Here is a 17,471-nt window from a genome sequence, read left to right on the forward strand (position 1 = left end):
GTGTGTTTAATAGAACTAAAAGCGTTGCTCACACACATAAAGAGCATTGAGATTAAGTAAAGTTAATAAAAAGGATAAAGCCCAGAACATGATATTGTGAACCAAGTTTGAATAATTAAAGGAACATTGGATGAACACAGTAGATTAGTGAGGTGTAGCAGAGAGAGGCTTTTTGTTTTCTATCTTTTACAGGAGAAGATTTCAGGACCACAGCGACCACAGGGGGCGAGAATCCTGGAAGCCCCAGACCGAACGGAACCAACCAGAGAAAGGAGAAAAACAGAGCACAAATACACCTAGTTGTTTATATTACAAAGAAGATCAAAAGCTTGTTAGACATAGGTTATAATGGAAGCATAAAAGGGATGAGAGGAACTTTACATAACATAGAAATCCTGCAACAATTCGTAAATTGCCCAAACACAGTGTTCAGACCGGATATGCGCTACCCGTTAAAGGGGGCGAAGAAAACAGGCCTAAGTTTGAAAAATGAAATGGGTTAACTCGATAGAGGATGTTTCCAAAGGTTGAGAAAATAATGTAGGACCTTTTACCAGGAGAAAGCTAATTGTATCTTTTACACTTTACAGTGTGCACTGAGGGAAGTCAGGAATAGTCTAAACTAGGATTGAAAAAATTAAACTAGGTGAAAAAGGGGGTGTAGCAAGTAGATTTAGGGCAGCTCACAGCCTGGCGTGAACGCAAGGTGCCGTCACACAGCTTAAGTTATTTGTTTGATTTATTTTTATGACAAAATAATAAGGAAACATTGAAAACATACAACCCGTTGAGGAGACAGATAGGGTTGGGGAATTGAAAGGTTTTGTTTGTTTAGCATAATGCACTAAAAAGTATACAAAGTTTATATAACATGATGCAAACACAGGAATCAGAGACACGTAATGAGAAAACTGATTAGAATGTTCCTTACAATTATATGTTTATTGTACGCAATGATATTAACTATGGCTGTGTTGTTTATTGTGTATATTTTGCAGGGCACTCCGAACCACTTGTCTGAACATGGAGGCCAGTCCAGCCCAGCACTTCCTGAGACTGTAGTTGCTAAAACGGGATCGGTAAAAACACAAAAGCGCGAGGTGTCAGGTAAAGGTGATGAGTGTCTCAGCAGGAATAAGGGCATAGAGTTGAATTATGGTAAAGGGTCTACCAGCTCATTCACGTTTGATTTGTGTGACGTCATTAAGTGTGCAGGAGCTAGTAGTAGCTGGAGAGCGTATGATCTCCAGGTCTGCAATCACCCCATGATATGCTTAGGGCAAATTTAGTTGATGCAAAGTCTAAGCCGCTCGCAGAAAGCTTAATCACCATTCTGACTGATCAGATGGTAACTTCGGGAACAGTAGCTCAAAAGGAACAGGAACCAAAAGGGAGAGTACTTCTGACAACAGATTACTTTAGACTGAAGCTTAAGGAGTTGATAAAGCGCGCCACGGGTTTCAAGGACAGTAACCTCTGGCTTGATTGGGTGGCTCAAAATGCTAGAGAACAACATGTATCTGACTGTGTTGCCTGTGCTTCAGCTAGGTCACGGTTGCTTACAGAGCCCGCACCATTGCATTAGAGGATGAGTGGGGCTATGATTGTATGTTACAGTTAACTAGAAGTGCAGTGACTACTGGCAAGTGTATTTTGTTGTCCAGACTTTTCCCTCTCATTTCAAAGCAGACAACAGTGGGACCATTTATGCTAAAATAAGATAATTACATGTTTCAAGTTTTCTACAGATAATGAAAAGTACAAGGTGGGAGAGATCGACCCAACTAGGTGTGCTGTCACACTCATGGGACGAACCACCAACAATGTAAGTGACCCTAGCACGGTAATTGGAACATGGGCAAGAAGTGGGCTCTATTATTACTGTGGGGAAAGTACTCGTGTTCCTATGGGAAGCGTAGGGACATGTGCGATGGTGCGATTGGGAGCTCCGCTCATGCTTATTGGAAACCAGGTAAAGGCTATTCCACAACATAACACGCGAACTTTAGCTGACATACGTAAGAGATACATTTTGGCCAAAAGAGGGACCCAGGCTACCCATGCAGATGATCCTCGTTTGAACTCGCCGACCTGGATAGACTCCATAGGAGTGCCCAGGGGAGTTCCTAATGAGTACAAGCTGGTAAATCTGATAGTGGTAGAATTTGAAAGTATATTTCTTTGGGTGACACCTAATAAGAATGTTGATCGCATTAACCATGTTCATTGCAATCTGCTGAGACTCTCTAACCTAACCAGGGATGCCATGATGGGGTTCGCAGAACAATTGGGTCCGAGTTTGCTGATGGGAAATCGAATGGCCCTTAACATGAGAAGGGAGGCGGGTGCGCCATATTCGGCGACATGTGCTGCACTTTTATCCCTAATAATACTGCCCCAGATGGCTTAGTAACCCGAGCTCTGGAGGGCTTGAAAACTTTGTCTAAAACTATGCACGAAGACTCAGGTATCGAAAATCTGCTGGCGTCCTGGATGACATCTGTGTTTGGACAATGGAAAGGTGTGGCTATGTCAGTGATGTTTTCTTTGACTGTATTTTCGGGAATACTGGTCATCGCTAGTTGTTGTATCATTCCTTGTGTCAGAGGATTGTTGGTAAAGATAATGGCAAGGGTTGCGAACCCTGGCTGGGTTGAGGGCATCTATTAGATGAACTTAGAACCCATAAAGTGGGGCAGGGAGTGATACAACATAAGGTGTGGTGACATTCCTTGTCGGAATGTCAGAAGAGGAAATGTGGGGATTCAGAAATTCTTTTATTCCTACTATATAATCTGCATTATTATGATTGCATTAAGAACATGTTTTACAGCATTGTTTATCAGTAATATTGTTTACAGGGTTCATATTGCATTGAATATGTTTGTCATCACATTCATTCTATTCACAGGTTTAGTTCATTTTATACACATTGCATATCTGTGCTTGTTTAGAGTTGATGTTCTATCCAAGAGGGTTTTAAGCTTCACTGGTGAGAGTGTCCAGGTGATACATGTTGAGGGAAGATGAGAACATAGCAGGTTAATTGCATGCATGCTTACAATACACATAAATCTAGTAGCAGGTCTGAGCGAGGGCCCAAGTGTCTTCTGCTTCTTATTTGAGACCTGCGCCAATTCAGTCTACTTAGTGATTGAGGACGAGGGTCCATTCCACTAGATTTCCACTAGAGAGGGACCCAGAAAAGGAGCAGAGACCACTTAAGCATGAAGTGTTTTCAAGTGGGAGCTGGCGTTTTATTACTGGACCACCTAGATGACATGAGGTTATTGTCTGATTTGCTGAGTCAGGGGACGGCTAGAGAGGGTCAGAGCGAAGGCAGTGGACCTGGGAATGGTGGTTTCGGGGTCCATGATGCCATTAATGGATCCAGAGGTGACAGAGTGGGTTGAAGAGTGACTCAACGGAGGGTGGTGACCCTGTTTGTGAACAGGGTCAAAAGAGGGAGTGTGGAATAAGGAATATTTTACTGCTACTTATACTTATTATTGGCATTATCATTGTATTAATTAACATTGCATTAAACCACATAATAAGCATTTGTAATAATACATATAATCAAGAAGCAGGCTTGAGTGAAGGCCTGAATGGATTCAGCTTCTTGTTGCATTTGAGTTTGCCTAGCAACAGGTGACGCAAAGAGGAGGACAAGTCCATCGGGACCTCAAAGGCCTGAGATCATCACCATATTTGAAAGAGGATGCCAGAAAGGGGAACTTCTGTGTCTGCATTTATTACTTAGAATAGATCATTGTCTGTACAAGGGGCAAAGAATGTTCTTAAGATGCAAATTATGTGCTTGTAAACGCAAGAGGGGGCGTTATAATACCCTGACAATATAAAAACAATCTGAAGTGTATTTTTGGGTGGGGATTTACAACTGATGGTTTGCAGTTTACATCTCCCTATGCTGCGTGCATTCATTAAAATCAATTGTTTGACTGACCTCGTTTGGACCATCATTGTTTTACTCTCGTCCTCAATTTCGGACCCGTAACAGCTCCTACTTATGCAAGTAGTAAATTAAAACTTTAAATATAGTTAGATATAGCAGTAAATACTAAAAAAAAGTCAAGGCTGACTAGTGTTCTTGGTTTTGTTTTTAACTGCTACATTGATTCTACTTCTATAAAATCATTACAATTTATTATTAACATTGACCAGAGCAGTAGTACTACTACCACATACTTACATCACATTCAAAATGCACATCAAAAGAGTGGTACATGCAGCAGCTTGTTGGTACTTTTAGTACAATACATTACAGATGGTACATCACTTGTTTGTGCCCTCAACTGTGGAAGCAACTCTGCCTTATCCTGATAACAGATACCATAGCTGCTCAAGGGAAAATTGAGAAACACTTAAAACAACCTGTCTGGGCTTCGACCATTTAATGGGTTGACTTGTAGTGTCTTTGCTTTCCAGTGAATCTGTCTATTTCTTCTTATTATGAAATTATTATGATGGCAGTAGTAGTGTCAGACTAGTATACCATGCTGTATGACTACATGATAAAAATAAGAGGTTTATTTTGGGGGGATTTTGTCTGATCCGTTGCAGCTGTAAAAGCTCTGTTTGATATGTTGTAAATGATGTCATTTCCTATAACATCTCTTTATCAATATATGTTGTGTAAAATATTTCTGTACAGTGCTTAAATTAAATAAATACAGTATAAATATCATGGTTATCAGTACTTTGTGTGCATGTGTCTGTGTGTTTATGTGTCCTCAGAGTGTTATTGGTGGTTGAGTGACACCCTTCCTGGAAGGAAGCTGTGGAAGAAATGATATTACAATGATGATCATTGGCGAAGTCCCTGGAGGGGAGATAATACTATTTTGCCATTTGGTGGAAACACCATCACACCATACACCAAACCCAAACCCTAACCCCATATTCATAACCCTAGCGATAGCCCCATGACCCTAACCCTAATGATGATCACATCCTAACCCCCAACCCTAACCTTGAACCTTTGTTGGATGTTTTCCTGAGCGGACAATAGCAGGTTTTTTTTTTCCCCCTGTTGCAAAACTATGAAATCATAAAAATATGATTAGTAACTTGCAGTGTTAAACCTGAACCAACATTAATTATGATGATCCAGGAACAACACCAACATGAGGATATCGGATACATCATCATCAGAATGTACCTAATGAGGTTCCAAACTGGGTACCTGCAGAGCCAGATAACATTCCCTTTCAGGACTGTGTGGAGATACATTGCAAGGAAGAGAGAGACAACCAAGTGGAACAATGAGAAATAAATGCAATAACAAGAAAGAAACTGTCTACTACACCTTCGCCTTTCCTGAAGCTCTTTCCTGACTGTGGAGTTATTTTAGCATTTATGACTTTTTGGTTGCAAATTACAATCTTGTGCAAACACTAGTCCTGTAGTGTTATTGCATACTATATGGAAACCATGTGAAAATACAACTGTTAGTGTCATTCTAGTTTCCAAGGATTGTTGTTATATTTCTGAGTTGCACGAACTAGTAACCACACAAACATTACTAACTTTTTATTCTTAGTTTGTCTTTTTATGTGCCACAAAAAGTGATATGCTGTTTTTCGTAAACTGGAACACATTAAAAAATAACAACTCTTGATGTTCTCCCACTCCCCCAGTCCATTCTCTGGTACCGTGAATTTATATCCATTTCACAAAGTTTTATATTTTAGATTCTTCAAAATAGCCACCCTTTGATTTCATCACTGCTTTGCACACTCTTTGCATTCTCTCAATGAGCTTCATGAGGTCGTCACCTGAAATGGATTTCCAACAGTCTTGAAGGAGTTCCCAGAGATGCTGAGCACTTGTTGGCCCTTTTCCTTCCTTCTGTGGTCCATCTCATCCCAAACCTTCTCGATTGGGTTTAGGTCAGGTGACTGAGGAGGCCAGGCCATCTGACGCAGCACTCCGTCACTCTCCTTCTTTGTCAAATAGCCCTTACACAGCCGGGAGGTGTATTTGGGGTCATTGTCCTGTTAAAAAATAAATGATGGTCTAACTAAACGCAAGCTGGATGGGATTGCATGTCACTGCAGGATGCTGTGGGAGCCGTGCTGGTTCTTTTTGCCTTTAATTTTGAATTAAGCCCCAACAATGTCACCGGCACAGCACCCCCACAACATCACTCCTCCATGCTTCACAGTGGAATCCATGTATGTAGAGACCATCCGTTCACTTTTTCTGTGTCTCACTGTTTGCGACTCCACTTGGGGACATATTCAAATGACTGACTGACTGACCTCCAGTTCTTAAAATAATTATGGACTGTCATTTCTCTTCACTTAGCTGATTGGTTCTTGTCATAATATGAATTCTAACTTTTCAAATAGAGCTGTCAGCTATGTACCAACCTGACTTCTGCGCAACACAACTGATGGTCCAAACCCCATTAAGAAGGCAAGAAATTCCACAAATGAACCCTGACAAGGCACAGCTGTGAAATGAAAACCATTTCAGGTGACTACATCATGAAGCTCACTGAGAAAAGGCCAAGGTTTTGAAGCGCTGTCAACAGAGGGGTGCCGACTTTCAGGAATCTAAAATATAAGACATATTTGGAGTTATTTATAGAGTTTTTCTTTGCTAAATAATTCTATATATCTTGCTTCATATATTTGATTTCTTCAGTTTGTATCTACAATGTAGAAAGTAGTAAAAATAAAGAAAAACTATTAAAATGAGATGGTGTGTCCAAACTTTTGACTTTTGTAGTGTATATGTATATATATTTTTATAAACCTGAACCAAAGAACCAACCTCTTTCTCAAATTAATATATTTTCTTTTTATTTTCATCTTTGGCAATTCCATGCAAACCTTTCACCATCCAGATCAAGGCTCTAACCACTGTTTTTATCTGTTTGGGTCTAAAGGTTTAGTCTCTTCCTGCCTTTTGGCTTTCGGTTGGTAGGCACGCCCCAACTCATCTATCAAGCCAGCAGACCTTGGAGCCATTCTCTTCCTCTACATTAATGTACGGCAACAGGAAACTAACAATTTTTTAAAAACTAATATTTCAGATGTCGAAGTTTAAAAAAACTGTTTTGACTGTTTATCATAGTTACACAGTGTCTAGCTTAGAAACACAACAATTTCAGTGGGAGTAGCATGAACTGCAGTCACCCCATTTGTCACCCCATGAGGAACAGATCCCTATTAGCTGCTTTGTTGCAGAGTCAAGTAAGCCCCATCGCACCCTAAAACTCAACCTGTGAGTTCAGTACTGATAAAGACCAGACAATGCTTTTGTACAGGAAATGTTTTTAAAGCCTTTTGTGGAATGGAGCAGTATTGGGGGGGATTCCATGGAAACCTTGCAGGTTTCCTGAACGACACTAGAGAAGCTTATAAAACCTGGAAATCCAGTGCATAACGCAGAGAATCATCCCTACACATACTAAGGCTGAAAGCTAGAGAATCAAGTGCCTCCTGGAGGTTATCAGGCATATCATTTAAAATGGTGAGTGGAAGGGATATCAATTTAAATATTATTCATTTTAATGTAAATTAATTTGGTTTTATTTTAATGCACCTTTAAATTAATTTTTATAGGATTCCTTCTTTGGACTAACCCATGGATATAAGAGCTCTGCCTTATGGATCAACTTCACCGTTATTTGCTCAAGTATGTAAATTTATTGCCAGAAGAGCCTTGAGTGTCTCACTAAAAAGTTTTAGAACCAGATAGAATAGAATAGAATAGAATAGAATAGAATAGAATAGAATAGAATAGAATAGAATAGAATAGCCCTGTGTTCATTGTACATGTATGACAAAATTGTGGGTGCTCCACACCAAGTGTGCAGGAATAAAATATAAATAGTAAGACAGCAAAAATAAACAACAAATAAGAGAAATTTATACAGGATGAAGAATATATACAGGAGGGATTTATACAAAACAAGACAAAGGCACCCAATAGAAAAAAGACTCATTAGAGAACAAATTAGTAAATAGAATTTTTTTTTTTAAATCTCTCCTTTTCTCCCCATTTACCCATCTACTATATGTCACTGTGTCTATTTAAGTGCTGTGCACGTGGACTAGTGTAGAGTCCTGGTCTTACTTCTATTCAAACGACGCAATGACATGGGATGGTGCACGAAGCTGGTGCCAGAAGCACTACACAGACATGGTGGCCATCCAGAACCAGGAGGAGCTCGAGCATCTTAACAACTGGCTGCCCAAGAAAAATGGCTACTACTGGATTGGGATTCGTAGGGTTAATAATGTCTGGACCTGGGTAGGAACCAACAAGCGTCTGACAGAAGAAGCAACCAACTGGGCAAAAGGAGAACCTAATAATAACGAAGGTGACAAAAATACAGGCATGCACGAGGATTGTGTGGAGATGTACATTAAAAGGGATAAAGAACCAGGCAAGTGGAATGACGAGAGATGTGCAAAATCAAAGACTGCTCTGTGCTACACAGGTGAGCAAACATTTGGGCATTATATTCTGGAAAAATGAATTTTTGCTGTTGTGTTGCTGTTCTTTAATAGGTAATCTATTGATCTAAAAGTTTAAAATGATTTATCTGACATGTTGTTTTAGTATATTTAACAACATTTATAGAAGTACCTCTGCTTTTTCCAGCGGCTTGTAAGAATGACTCCTGTTTCCATGGAGAGTGTGTTGAAACCATCAACAGCCACAAATGTGAATGCTTTGAAGGTTTTTTTGGAGACAAGTGTGACCAAGGTAAGAAAATAAACTGACAGCATAGTTTAAATACATATTTTAACTCATGTAAAGGATTGAATATCCAACTGTGTGTTTTTGTTGTCAGTTGTGCAGTGTAACAAAGCTGAAGTGATTGTCCCAGATAAAGGACATGTAAATTGCTCTCACAAGCATGGCAATTTCTCCTATGACTCGTTGTGTCAGTACTCCTGTGAGGAAGGATACAAGCTGAGTGTGCAGACTCCTCTGAGGTGCACAGCCTCAGGAAAATGGTCGGAAAACCCCCCTACATGTGAATGTGAGTTTAAGTACTAATAGCTTCTAATATTACTACTACTTTTTGTTAGTAGTTTTTTTTTATGACTTTCTACACAGTGATGGAGTCATGGCCTGATGTTTTTTCTCCTGTTGTCTACAGTGATTCAGTGTGAGAAGATGTCAGAGCCTACACATGGATCCATGAAATGCTCCGATCCTCTGGGCTCATTCAGCTATCAGTCCACCTGTACTTTTACCTGTGATGAAGGTTATGTACTGTCTGGATCGCCATCTCTGCAATGTGAATCATCAGGAAACTGGAATGCATCCCAGCCATTCTGTGTTGGTACGGCCACATGTTTTTACCTTTCATCATTGTGGAGATTGTGTTATTTGGGGGTTTGATTTGCATGATGATTATAATAAAAAGCTTTATTTTAACTCCTTCTGGTGCCTCTCTCTTTTGTAGCTGTCCAGTGCCCTGCTCTGCAAAATTTGAAAAATGGCTTTGTCAGCTGTGGAGAAGATGCTGATATGAGGTTCAGCTACAAAAACACCTGCAGCTTCAGTTGTGACCAAGGTTACCATTTAGTGGGAGCCAGTAGCGTGACCTGCACGTCAGGAGGTACATGGAATCAGCAGATTCCTCACTGTGAAGGTAAGAGGAACACTAACAGTATAACCCACACATCTTCTTCTACACAATGAGGACACATTCAATAAAATACACATTTTTCTGTGTTAGCCATCCTTTGCCAGAATCCCAGAGAGAGCTCCCCTCATCATGCAGTGCAGTGACTCTGTGACTGAACTGCGACCAAACTCCACCTGCAGCTTCAGCTGTGAAGAAGGTTTTGAACTGCAGGGAGCAAACACCATCAAGTGTTCTGAGGACGGACAGTGGAATAAAAACATACCTACATGCAAAGGTCTGAAACCATAATTATATCAATAGTTATTTGCAAACACTTTTTACTCATCATAACATTTTTAACAGTGTTTGTGTGATTATGTTCTAAAACGTTACTAAACATTTTTTCTTCTTCTTTTTTTTTGTTTTGTTTTAGAAAAACAATGTCCTGCTCCAGAGGTCCCAATACATGGTCAGATAAGCTGCAGCCCTTCTCTGTCTTCTTTTGTTAGTCATGAGGCAACACATCCAGTTGGCATGGTTTGCATTTTTACCTGTGATGAAGGTTATGTACTGTCTGCATCTCCATCTCTGCAATGTGAATCATCAGGAAACTGGAATGCATCCCAGCCATTCTGTGTTGGTACGGCCACATGTTTTTACCTTTCATCATTGTGGAGATTGTGTTATTTGGGGTTTGATTTGCATGATGATTATAATAAAAGCTTTATTTTAACTCCTTCTGGTGCCTCTCTCTTTTGTAGCTGTCCAGTGCCCTGCTCTGCAAAATTTGAAAAATGGCTTTGTCAGCTGTGGAGAAGATGCTGATATGAGGTTCAGCTACAAAAACACCTGCAGCTTCAGTTGTGACCAAGGTTACCATTTAGTGGGAGCCAGTAGCGTGACCTGCACATCAGGAGGTACATGGAATCAGCAGATTCCTCACTGTGAAGGTAAGAGGAACACTAACAGTATAACCCACACATCTTCTATATAATGAGGACACATTACAATAAAATACACATTTTTCTGTGTTAGCCATCCTTTGCCAGAATCCAGAGAGAGAAGCTCCCCTCATCATGCAGTGCAGTGACTCTGTGACTGAACTGCGACCAAACTCCACCTGCAGCTTCAGCTGTGAAGAAGGTTTTGAACTGCAGGGAGCAAACACCATCAAGTGTTCTGAGGACGGACAGTGGAATAAAAACATACCTACATGCAAAGGTCTGAAACCATAATTATATCAATAGTTATTTGCAAACACTATTTACTCGTCACGGGACTTTTAACTATATGTGTGTTTGATCATGTCAGACATATTATTGATCTCCTTCTGTTTCTCTTTTGTAGCAAAAGGATGTCCTGCTCCAGAGGTCCCAACAAATGGTCAGATAAGCTGCAGCCCTTCTCTGTCTTCATTTGTTAGTCATGAGACACCCCATCCACTTGGCATGCTTTGTAATTTTACATGTGATGAAGGACATGAGCTGCAAGGTGCACACAGCATGGAGTGTACACATCCAGGCCAATGGACCTCCAGATCACCAACCTGCACAGGTATATGTGAACCCATTTTACCTGGATTACTTGTAGTTCATAACTTTATTTTTATGTTCAGACCTTTATGAGCAGTGGTTTAATGACGAAAGTGAGACATTTTTTTCACTATATCTCCCTGTCCTTCCCAACAGTTGTTCGATGCCCGTTGCTTGAGGCTCCTGAAAACGGTCACATCAATTGTTCCAGCACTGAGTCAGTTTACAACTCTCAGTGCTCTTTCACCTGTGACCAAGGCTACTCATTAGAAGGACCTGAGCTGCTGACCTGTGATCATCATGGCAACTGGACTGGAGAGAAACCCACCTGTCAAGGTGAAAAAAACAACGGAATAAAACAAACAACAAATTTGAGCTATAAAAGGTTCACATTATTCATGTTTAATAATGTTTGTATAGCTCCCTCTCTATAACCCACACATCTTCTACACAATGAGGACACATTCAATAAAATACACATTTTTCTGTGTTAGCCATCCTTTGCCAGAATCCAGAGAGAGAAGCTCCCCTCTTCATGCAGTGCAGTGACTCTGTGACTGAACTGCGACCAAACTCCACCTGCAGCTTCAGCTGTGAAGAAGGTTTTGAACTGCAGGGAGCAAACACCATCAAGTGTTCTGAGGACGGACAGTGGAATAAAAACATACCTACATGCAAAGGTCTGAAACCATAATTACATCAATATTTACTACAAACAGTGTTTGCTCATTGTAGCACTTTTATTTTAAGTCTGTTTAACTATGATATATTTTATTGATCTCCTTCTGTTTCTCTTTTGTAGCAAAAGGATGTCCTGCTCCAGAGGTCCCAACAAATGGTCAGATAAGCTGCAGCCCTTCTCTGTCTTCATTTGTTAGTCATGAGACACCCCATCCACTTGGCATGCTTTGTAATTTTACATGTGATGAAGGACATGAGCTGCAAGGTGCACACAGCATGGAGTGTACACATCCAGGCCAATGGGCCTCCAGATCACCAACCTGTACAGGTATATGTGAACCCATTTTACCTGGATTACTTGTATTATTATTATTTGTATATTCAGACATTTTTGAGTAGGGATTTATTGACTCTAAGGTGAGATCTGATTTTTTTAAATATGTGATATCTTCCTGTCCTTCCCAACAGTTGTTCGATGCCTGTTGCTTGAGGCTCCTGAAAACGGTCACATCAATTGCTCCAGCACGGAGTCAGTTTACAACTCTCAGTGCTCCTTCACCTGTGACCAAGGCTACTCATTAGAAGGACCTGAGCTGCTAACATGTGATCATCATGGCAACTGGACTGGAGAGAAACCCACCTGTCAAGGTAAAGAAGAAACAAAAAAATTCACACCTTTACAAATTTGACTTCAAAGTTCACAGTATTCACATTTCACCCTGTTTCCACAGCTCCTGCTCCAGTTACTGCAGTTACTGCTGGTGTTGCCACAGGAGGGATTGCCTTGTTATCTGGTGTGTCTATGGCTATGTGGGTCTTTAAAAAATTGAAGAAATCAAAAAACCTTGAACAGGTTAGAGAAGAATTTACCTCTTTTAAATCATGTATGTGTCTTTTGAGGTTTGCTGAATTTTCCTCTTTTCTCTTTTATTACAGCAACTCTGACATAGAGGCTCCTCCACAGACTTTCCAAGAACAGTTTTGACAGCCTAATATAGCAAAAACTTGCCATATTAGAAAACTACAAATAGTTTTACACATTATGTGTAAATTATCATTTTAGTGCATAACAGCAAATAATTTGATATAGAATTCATGTAATATTTATTTTCTTAAAAAAGCATTATTTTTTAATTTTACTAAGTGTAAGGTGATGTGTGTCTCTCTCTCTCTGTGTGTGTGTCTCTCTCTCTCTCTGTGTGTGTGTGTGTCTCTCTCTCTCTCTCTCTGTGTGTGTGTGTGTGTGTGTGTGTGTGTGTGTGTGTGTGTGTGTGTGTGTGTGTGTGTGTGTGTGTGTGTGTGTGTGTGTGTGTTCTATTTTTTTTACTTTGTTACTGTAACACTTCACATTTGCTGTTTTTTATCTGTTGTTTTCTATGTTTGGAAATGTTCTGATATTCATTCGAAAAAATAAAAAACAATTACTTTTCTGCATGAGGACTACTAAAAAAGTTCTGCCAGTTGTGTCAGTGTCACCACACTGGTAGGAATGCTTAGCCAAGCAGTGGAGTGTGTAATAGCCTCCTGTGGAGCTAGTCTTAATAAACTGACTCATCAGTTCTATCATAAACCAACCTATTTTCCCGGTTTCAGCCATGACCTTCTACCACCTTCTGTTTTTTTTCAGGGGTTGAGGAAGGATGTGTTTTGAAAAATTCCCAGATCTCTTGCCAAAACATGAGCCTTTCCATCATAAAGTTCATGACAAAGCAGAATAAACATATAAAAGTGAGAGGTATTCAAAGAAGGAACAATTATATTCCTAGGTATTCTTTTTTTTCTCCCAGTGTTCATTGTTTAAAAAAATCCAGCCTCTTTTACTTTAGTTGGACAGGAACTCACATCTCACATCTTTCATAAGTCTAAAGGTGCCTCGAAGGACACTGCTGTTAAAAAGAGCTTCCATTACATCAATATGTCAGGATATGGAGAAGATGTGTTTTTGAAAACAGACAAGAAGACACTCATTGTAGTAACAAATGAAAGGCTTAACAGTGTTTGAAAGGCTGTGATCCAACCTCTATGAGTAAGCACCTTGTGGCATTGTGTACCTTTTCTTCATTTAAAATCTGCCCCTGAAACCACCTTTACTAGAAATAGGTGGGGTTTCCCTAAAGGTTTGTTAAAGTCATTAAAATATTCAGTAAATCATTCGTTACATGCATTCAGCCTGAACAGTAAACATCCAGTTATTGTATGATAATGTTGCTCTGAATGGCAAACGAGAACATATAAAAGCCTGACACTGGTCTTTAGTTTCGTCTAACAAACTTTACATTTTTCTGCTCTAACACTTTTTGTTTTATGTTTGAGTTGATCAGAAAAAACAGGGATTTAACTTAAGTAGAAGTTTGTGTCAAACAGTTCAAAGGACAATATTATAATATTAATCCTGGGTAAGTCACAATTTTCTTATTCAGCAACTCTCCGTGGTGAAATTCGTTAGTACTTATGAAAATATACTCTTTTTTTCCCCTTGTACAGACAATAAATTGCTCTTTGAAGATGAAGTGGACATTAATCCTCATCTTTGGTAAGTTTTAATTCCAATTCTAGTGAAATGTGTGGCTGCTGGGCAAAGACCGGCTGACACGTGTCAGAAAACATTATTAATTATCACATTAAAAGCTGTTCTGAAAATTTTCAGGTAGTTGCTTGGCTGAGACTACGCTGTGCTGGACGTATCACTACTCAAACGAGACAATGAACTGGACCCAGGCCAGAGAGTGGTGCCAGAAATATTTCACAGACATGGTGGTCATCCAAAACCAAGCGGAGAATGACTATCTGGTCTCCATCCTGCCACAGAAAAATAGCCCATATTTCTGGATTGGAATCACTAGAAATCATATGAATGAAAGCTGGATTTGGATTGGCAATAACAGCACGTGGATTGGTAACAATTCATGGGCACCAAATGAACCAAATAATGTCCATGCAACAGAGTTTTGTGTAGAGATCTACACTAATACTGGACAAAATCGAGGGAAGTGGAACGATGAGAAATGTAACAAATTAAAACATGCAGCATGTTTTAAAAGTACGTAAACCTGTCATCTAGTATTTCCTGTACTGTCTTTACTACATTTTTGATTTTGCTTTGTTGATTTTATTTCTTTTGGCTACATTATAACTTTATATTTTTATGAAAAAGCATGGTTGATTTCCTTTAAGGTGTTATGCTGATTTCAGAATAGTTTTTACATGTTCATAATATTTGTTTTAAATATTATTTTTATTTATTATTGATGTAAATTGTTGTATATTTGTTTATATATTATTTTAATGTGCTATGCACCATTACAGTAATGTCAGATATTATTTGTTTGCACTGTTTAACTTTTCGAACATCTTCAGGACAACATGTCTCGTCTTAAAACTCTATTTTTTTTTAATATCCATTATTAGAAAAGAAATAAAGTGTCTTCTATACAAAGAAAAGCTGTGTAGGTTTTATAATGATAAGTGGCCTTATATTGGTGTGCTTTTTCTTAAAAGCCCAGTGTAATGAATCATCTTGTGAAAGAGGAAGATGCCAGGAGGCCATCAACAGTATAACCTGCCTCTGTGAACGTGGTTTTAAGGGAGACAGGTGCCAAACAGGTGAGCAATTTAATGTTATTTATTATAATGCGTAAAGAGTTGCCATTCACAGTTATTAGTAATGTGTGAAACAATGTGCAGGCATACTTGGATGGAAGAAACTACCGCAGTCAGTGAAGTCAAGTAATCCTGACCGAGTCGTATATTCTGACACACACGCTTTTAGATGTCCGCACTTTTTTATACTGTACATATTTCAGTGACTCATGTTGTTTTTCTTCAAAAACTGAAATTATCATTACTAAGCCTACATCAGTGTGACCACAAAAACACAATATAAATGCTTTAAAATGTGTTATGTTTATATTACAAACCTGTTACAAGACATTACATAATGTCCTGCATACCTGTTTGTGCCCTCAGCTGTGGAATGCCCGTTTCCTCAGCCTGATAACGGATACTAAAGCTGCTCAAGAGAAAATCAAACATTCATTTTTATATGACATTAAAATGCGCATGCATCAGCATGTTTGTGCTTTGAAATTTATTATAAATCATTATAAGATGTTGCGTAACTTGTTTGTGCCCTCAGCTGTGGAATGCCCCCCTCTCCCTGAGCCTTATAATGGATACCATAGCTGCTTAGAAGGAAATCAAACATTCAACACGACCTGTCGATTAAAGTGTGACCCTGGCTTCTTCATAAATGGCTCGTCATTTGTCACTTGTGAAGACACTGGGGACTGGAGTGGGCCGAGACTTACTTGTGCAGGTAATTTCATGAAATCATCTAAAAGTTTAAATGTTCTTGAAAACCTCTTAAAATACACAGACCAACCATTTATTGTATTGATTTTGTAGTTTCTTTTCATAAGAACTGTGCTTCCAGTGAAGCATTTTAAGTTACTGTTACCACTGATTAGAGCAGTAGTAATACCAAACTCTAATACACATTAATAATAAAGTACAGTGCTTTAAAATGTATTATAACATAGTGTAAGATGTTATATAACCTGTTTGTGCCCTCAGCTGTGGAGTGTCCCCCTCTACCTCAAACTTATAATGGATACCATAGCTGCTCCGCAGGAAATCAGACATTCAAGACAACCTGTCATTTTAAGTGTGACCCTGGCTTCCTCGTGATTGGCTCACCAGCTGTCACTTGTGGAGAGACCGGAGTCTGGAGTGGCCCAAGACCTATTTGTACAAGTAATTTCAAAAGAATCATGTAAATGTTTGCAAAATGTTAAACATTAAATAGGGCGGCCGACCATTTCATGTATGGTTTTTATAGTTTCTTTGCCATAAGAACTGTGCTTCCAGTAACTCATGCTAAATTATTCTGATGGAAAGCAGTAGTTTTGGCATGTACATGAATGATGTGCTATAATGTGTAACTGAATGGTAAAATTTGCTTTCCCCCTCTTTTTCAGGCTATAAACAGGCTTTGTTGGCTTTAGCTGGATGTGGAGCCTTCTCTACCTTCTGCTGCATCTGTTTTTGTTGCATAAAACACAGACAAAGTCAGTCATTCTCAACTACTCTCTATAGAAATAAAAGATTCACTGCAATCTTATTGCAACACCCCTCAAAAGTAATCCATTTCTCTGTTTCTCACAGGAAAGAAACTTTCCCAAGAAAGGTCAGTGTTGAAATTATACGTTTGTCTTAAGCTGCTCCACCGTTTCTCACAGCCTTTGCTAACTTAGCATTCAAAGATTTTTGGGGAAAATTCTAAGAACAATTTTCTTTCCTGCACAGGCCCCCCGAAGAAGGAAGTCCACCCTGTGATACACAACCATAACAACGTCCCACGTCTTAATTAGAATATATTTGACACCAAGACATTTCACTCACATTAACTGCAATCCAGCAGTAACCAGGAGATTGAAACATGCACTGGATGCTGATTTAAATATCAATCAGCTAAGGCTTTTGTCTAGTATGTTGTAAAAGTTACATTTGATATGTTGCATACTTATAAATTATGTAATTGTGTGTATTCGATGGTGTGTCATCATGGTATCGTTCAGACATGTGTGCTGCATTCTTGTAAATTGCTTTTAAATGTAAATGTGAATAAAAATAATGTTTTA

At 39.2% G+C, this 17,471-nt stretch overlaps 2 protein-coding genes across 7 annotated transcripts in view; both read left to right on the forward strand.

Moving 5' to 3' along the window:
* The window catches only part of LOC116317315 (P-selectin-like), a 51,865-nt gene extending 38,928 nt beyond the window's left edge, over window positions 1-12,937 (forward strand). For 2 of the 6 annotated variants that reach the window (XM_039606444.1, XM_039606446.1), the window contains 8 exons: window positions 10,655-10,840; window positions 10,967-11,173; window positions 11,308-11,487; window positions 11,646-11,831; window positions 11,954-12,160; window positions 12,301-12,480; window positions 12,564-12,685; window positions 12,769-12,936. In XM_039606444.1, the coding sequence (XP_039462378.1) occupies window positions 10,655-10,840; window positions 10,967-11,173; window positions 11,308-11,487; window positions 11,646-11,831; window positions 11,954-12,160; window positions 12,301-12,480; window positions 12,564-12,685; window positions 12,769-12,777 (1,277 nt within the window). In that variant the 3' untranslated portion in view covers window positions 12,778-12,936. Of the gene's footprint in view, window positions 1-10,654; window positions 10,841-10,966; window positions 11,174-11,307; window positions 11,488-11,645; window positions 11,832-11,953; window positions 12,161-12,300; window positions 12,481-12,563; window positions 12,686-12,768 lie in introns of all 6 variants that reach the window. The other 4 variants (XM_039606440.1, XM_039606442.1, XM_039606445.1 and 1 more) reach the window with 3 other exon arrangements.
* Window positions 12,938-14,104: 1,167 nt separating this feature from the next.
* Window positions 14,105-17,416, forward strand: LOC120436019 (P-selectin-like). Its single transcript, XM_039606266.1, has 9 exons — window positions 14,105-14,228; window positions 14,317-14,365; window positions 14,480-14,872; window positions 15,331-15,435; window positions 15,968-16,147; window positions 16,405-16,584; window positions 16,809-16,898; window positions 16,996-17,017; window positions 17,137-17,416. Exons 2-9 carry the CDS (start codon window positions 14,338-14,340, stop codon window positions 17,177-17,179), a joined length of 1,041 nt encoding a protein of 346 aa, XP_039462200.1. The 5' UTR covers window positions 14,105-14,228; window positions 14,317-14,337; the 3' UTR covers window positions 17,180-17,416.
* Window positions 17,417-17,471: the final 55 nt, after the last annotated feature.

This window comes from Oreochromis aureus, linkage group 23, assembly GCF_013358895.1.
Source record: "Oreochromis aureus strain Israel breed Guangdong linkage group 23, ZZ_aureus, whole genome shotgun sequence".
Taxonomy (NCBI): Eukaryota; Metazoa; Chordata; class Actinopteri; order Cichliformes; family Cichlidae; genus Oreochromis; species Oreochromis aureus.

Coding starts and splice junctions, on each gene's coding strand:
- LOC120436019 (XM_039606266.1), top strand. CDS start 14,338: ATGAAGTGGACATTAATCCTCATCTTTG. Junction 14,366..14,479: donor GACATTAATCCTCATCTTTG/GTAAGTTTTAAT, acceptor GAAAATTTTCAG/GTAGTTGCTTGGCTGAGACT. Junction 14,873..15,330: donor ACATGCAGCATGTTTTAAAA/GTACGTAAACCT, acceptor TTTTCTTAAAAG/CCCAGTGTAATGAATCATCT.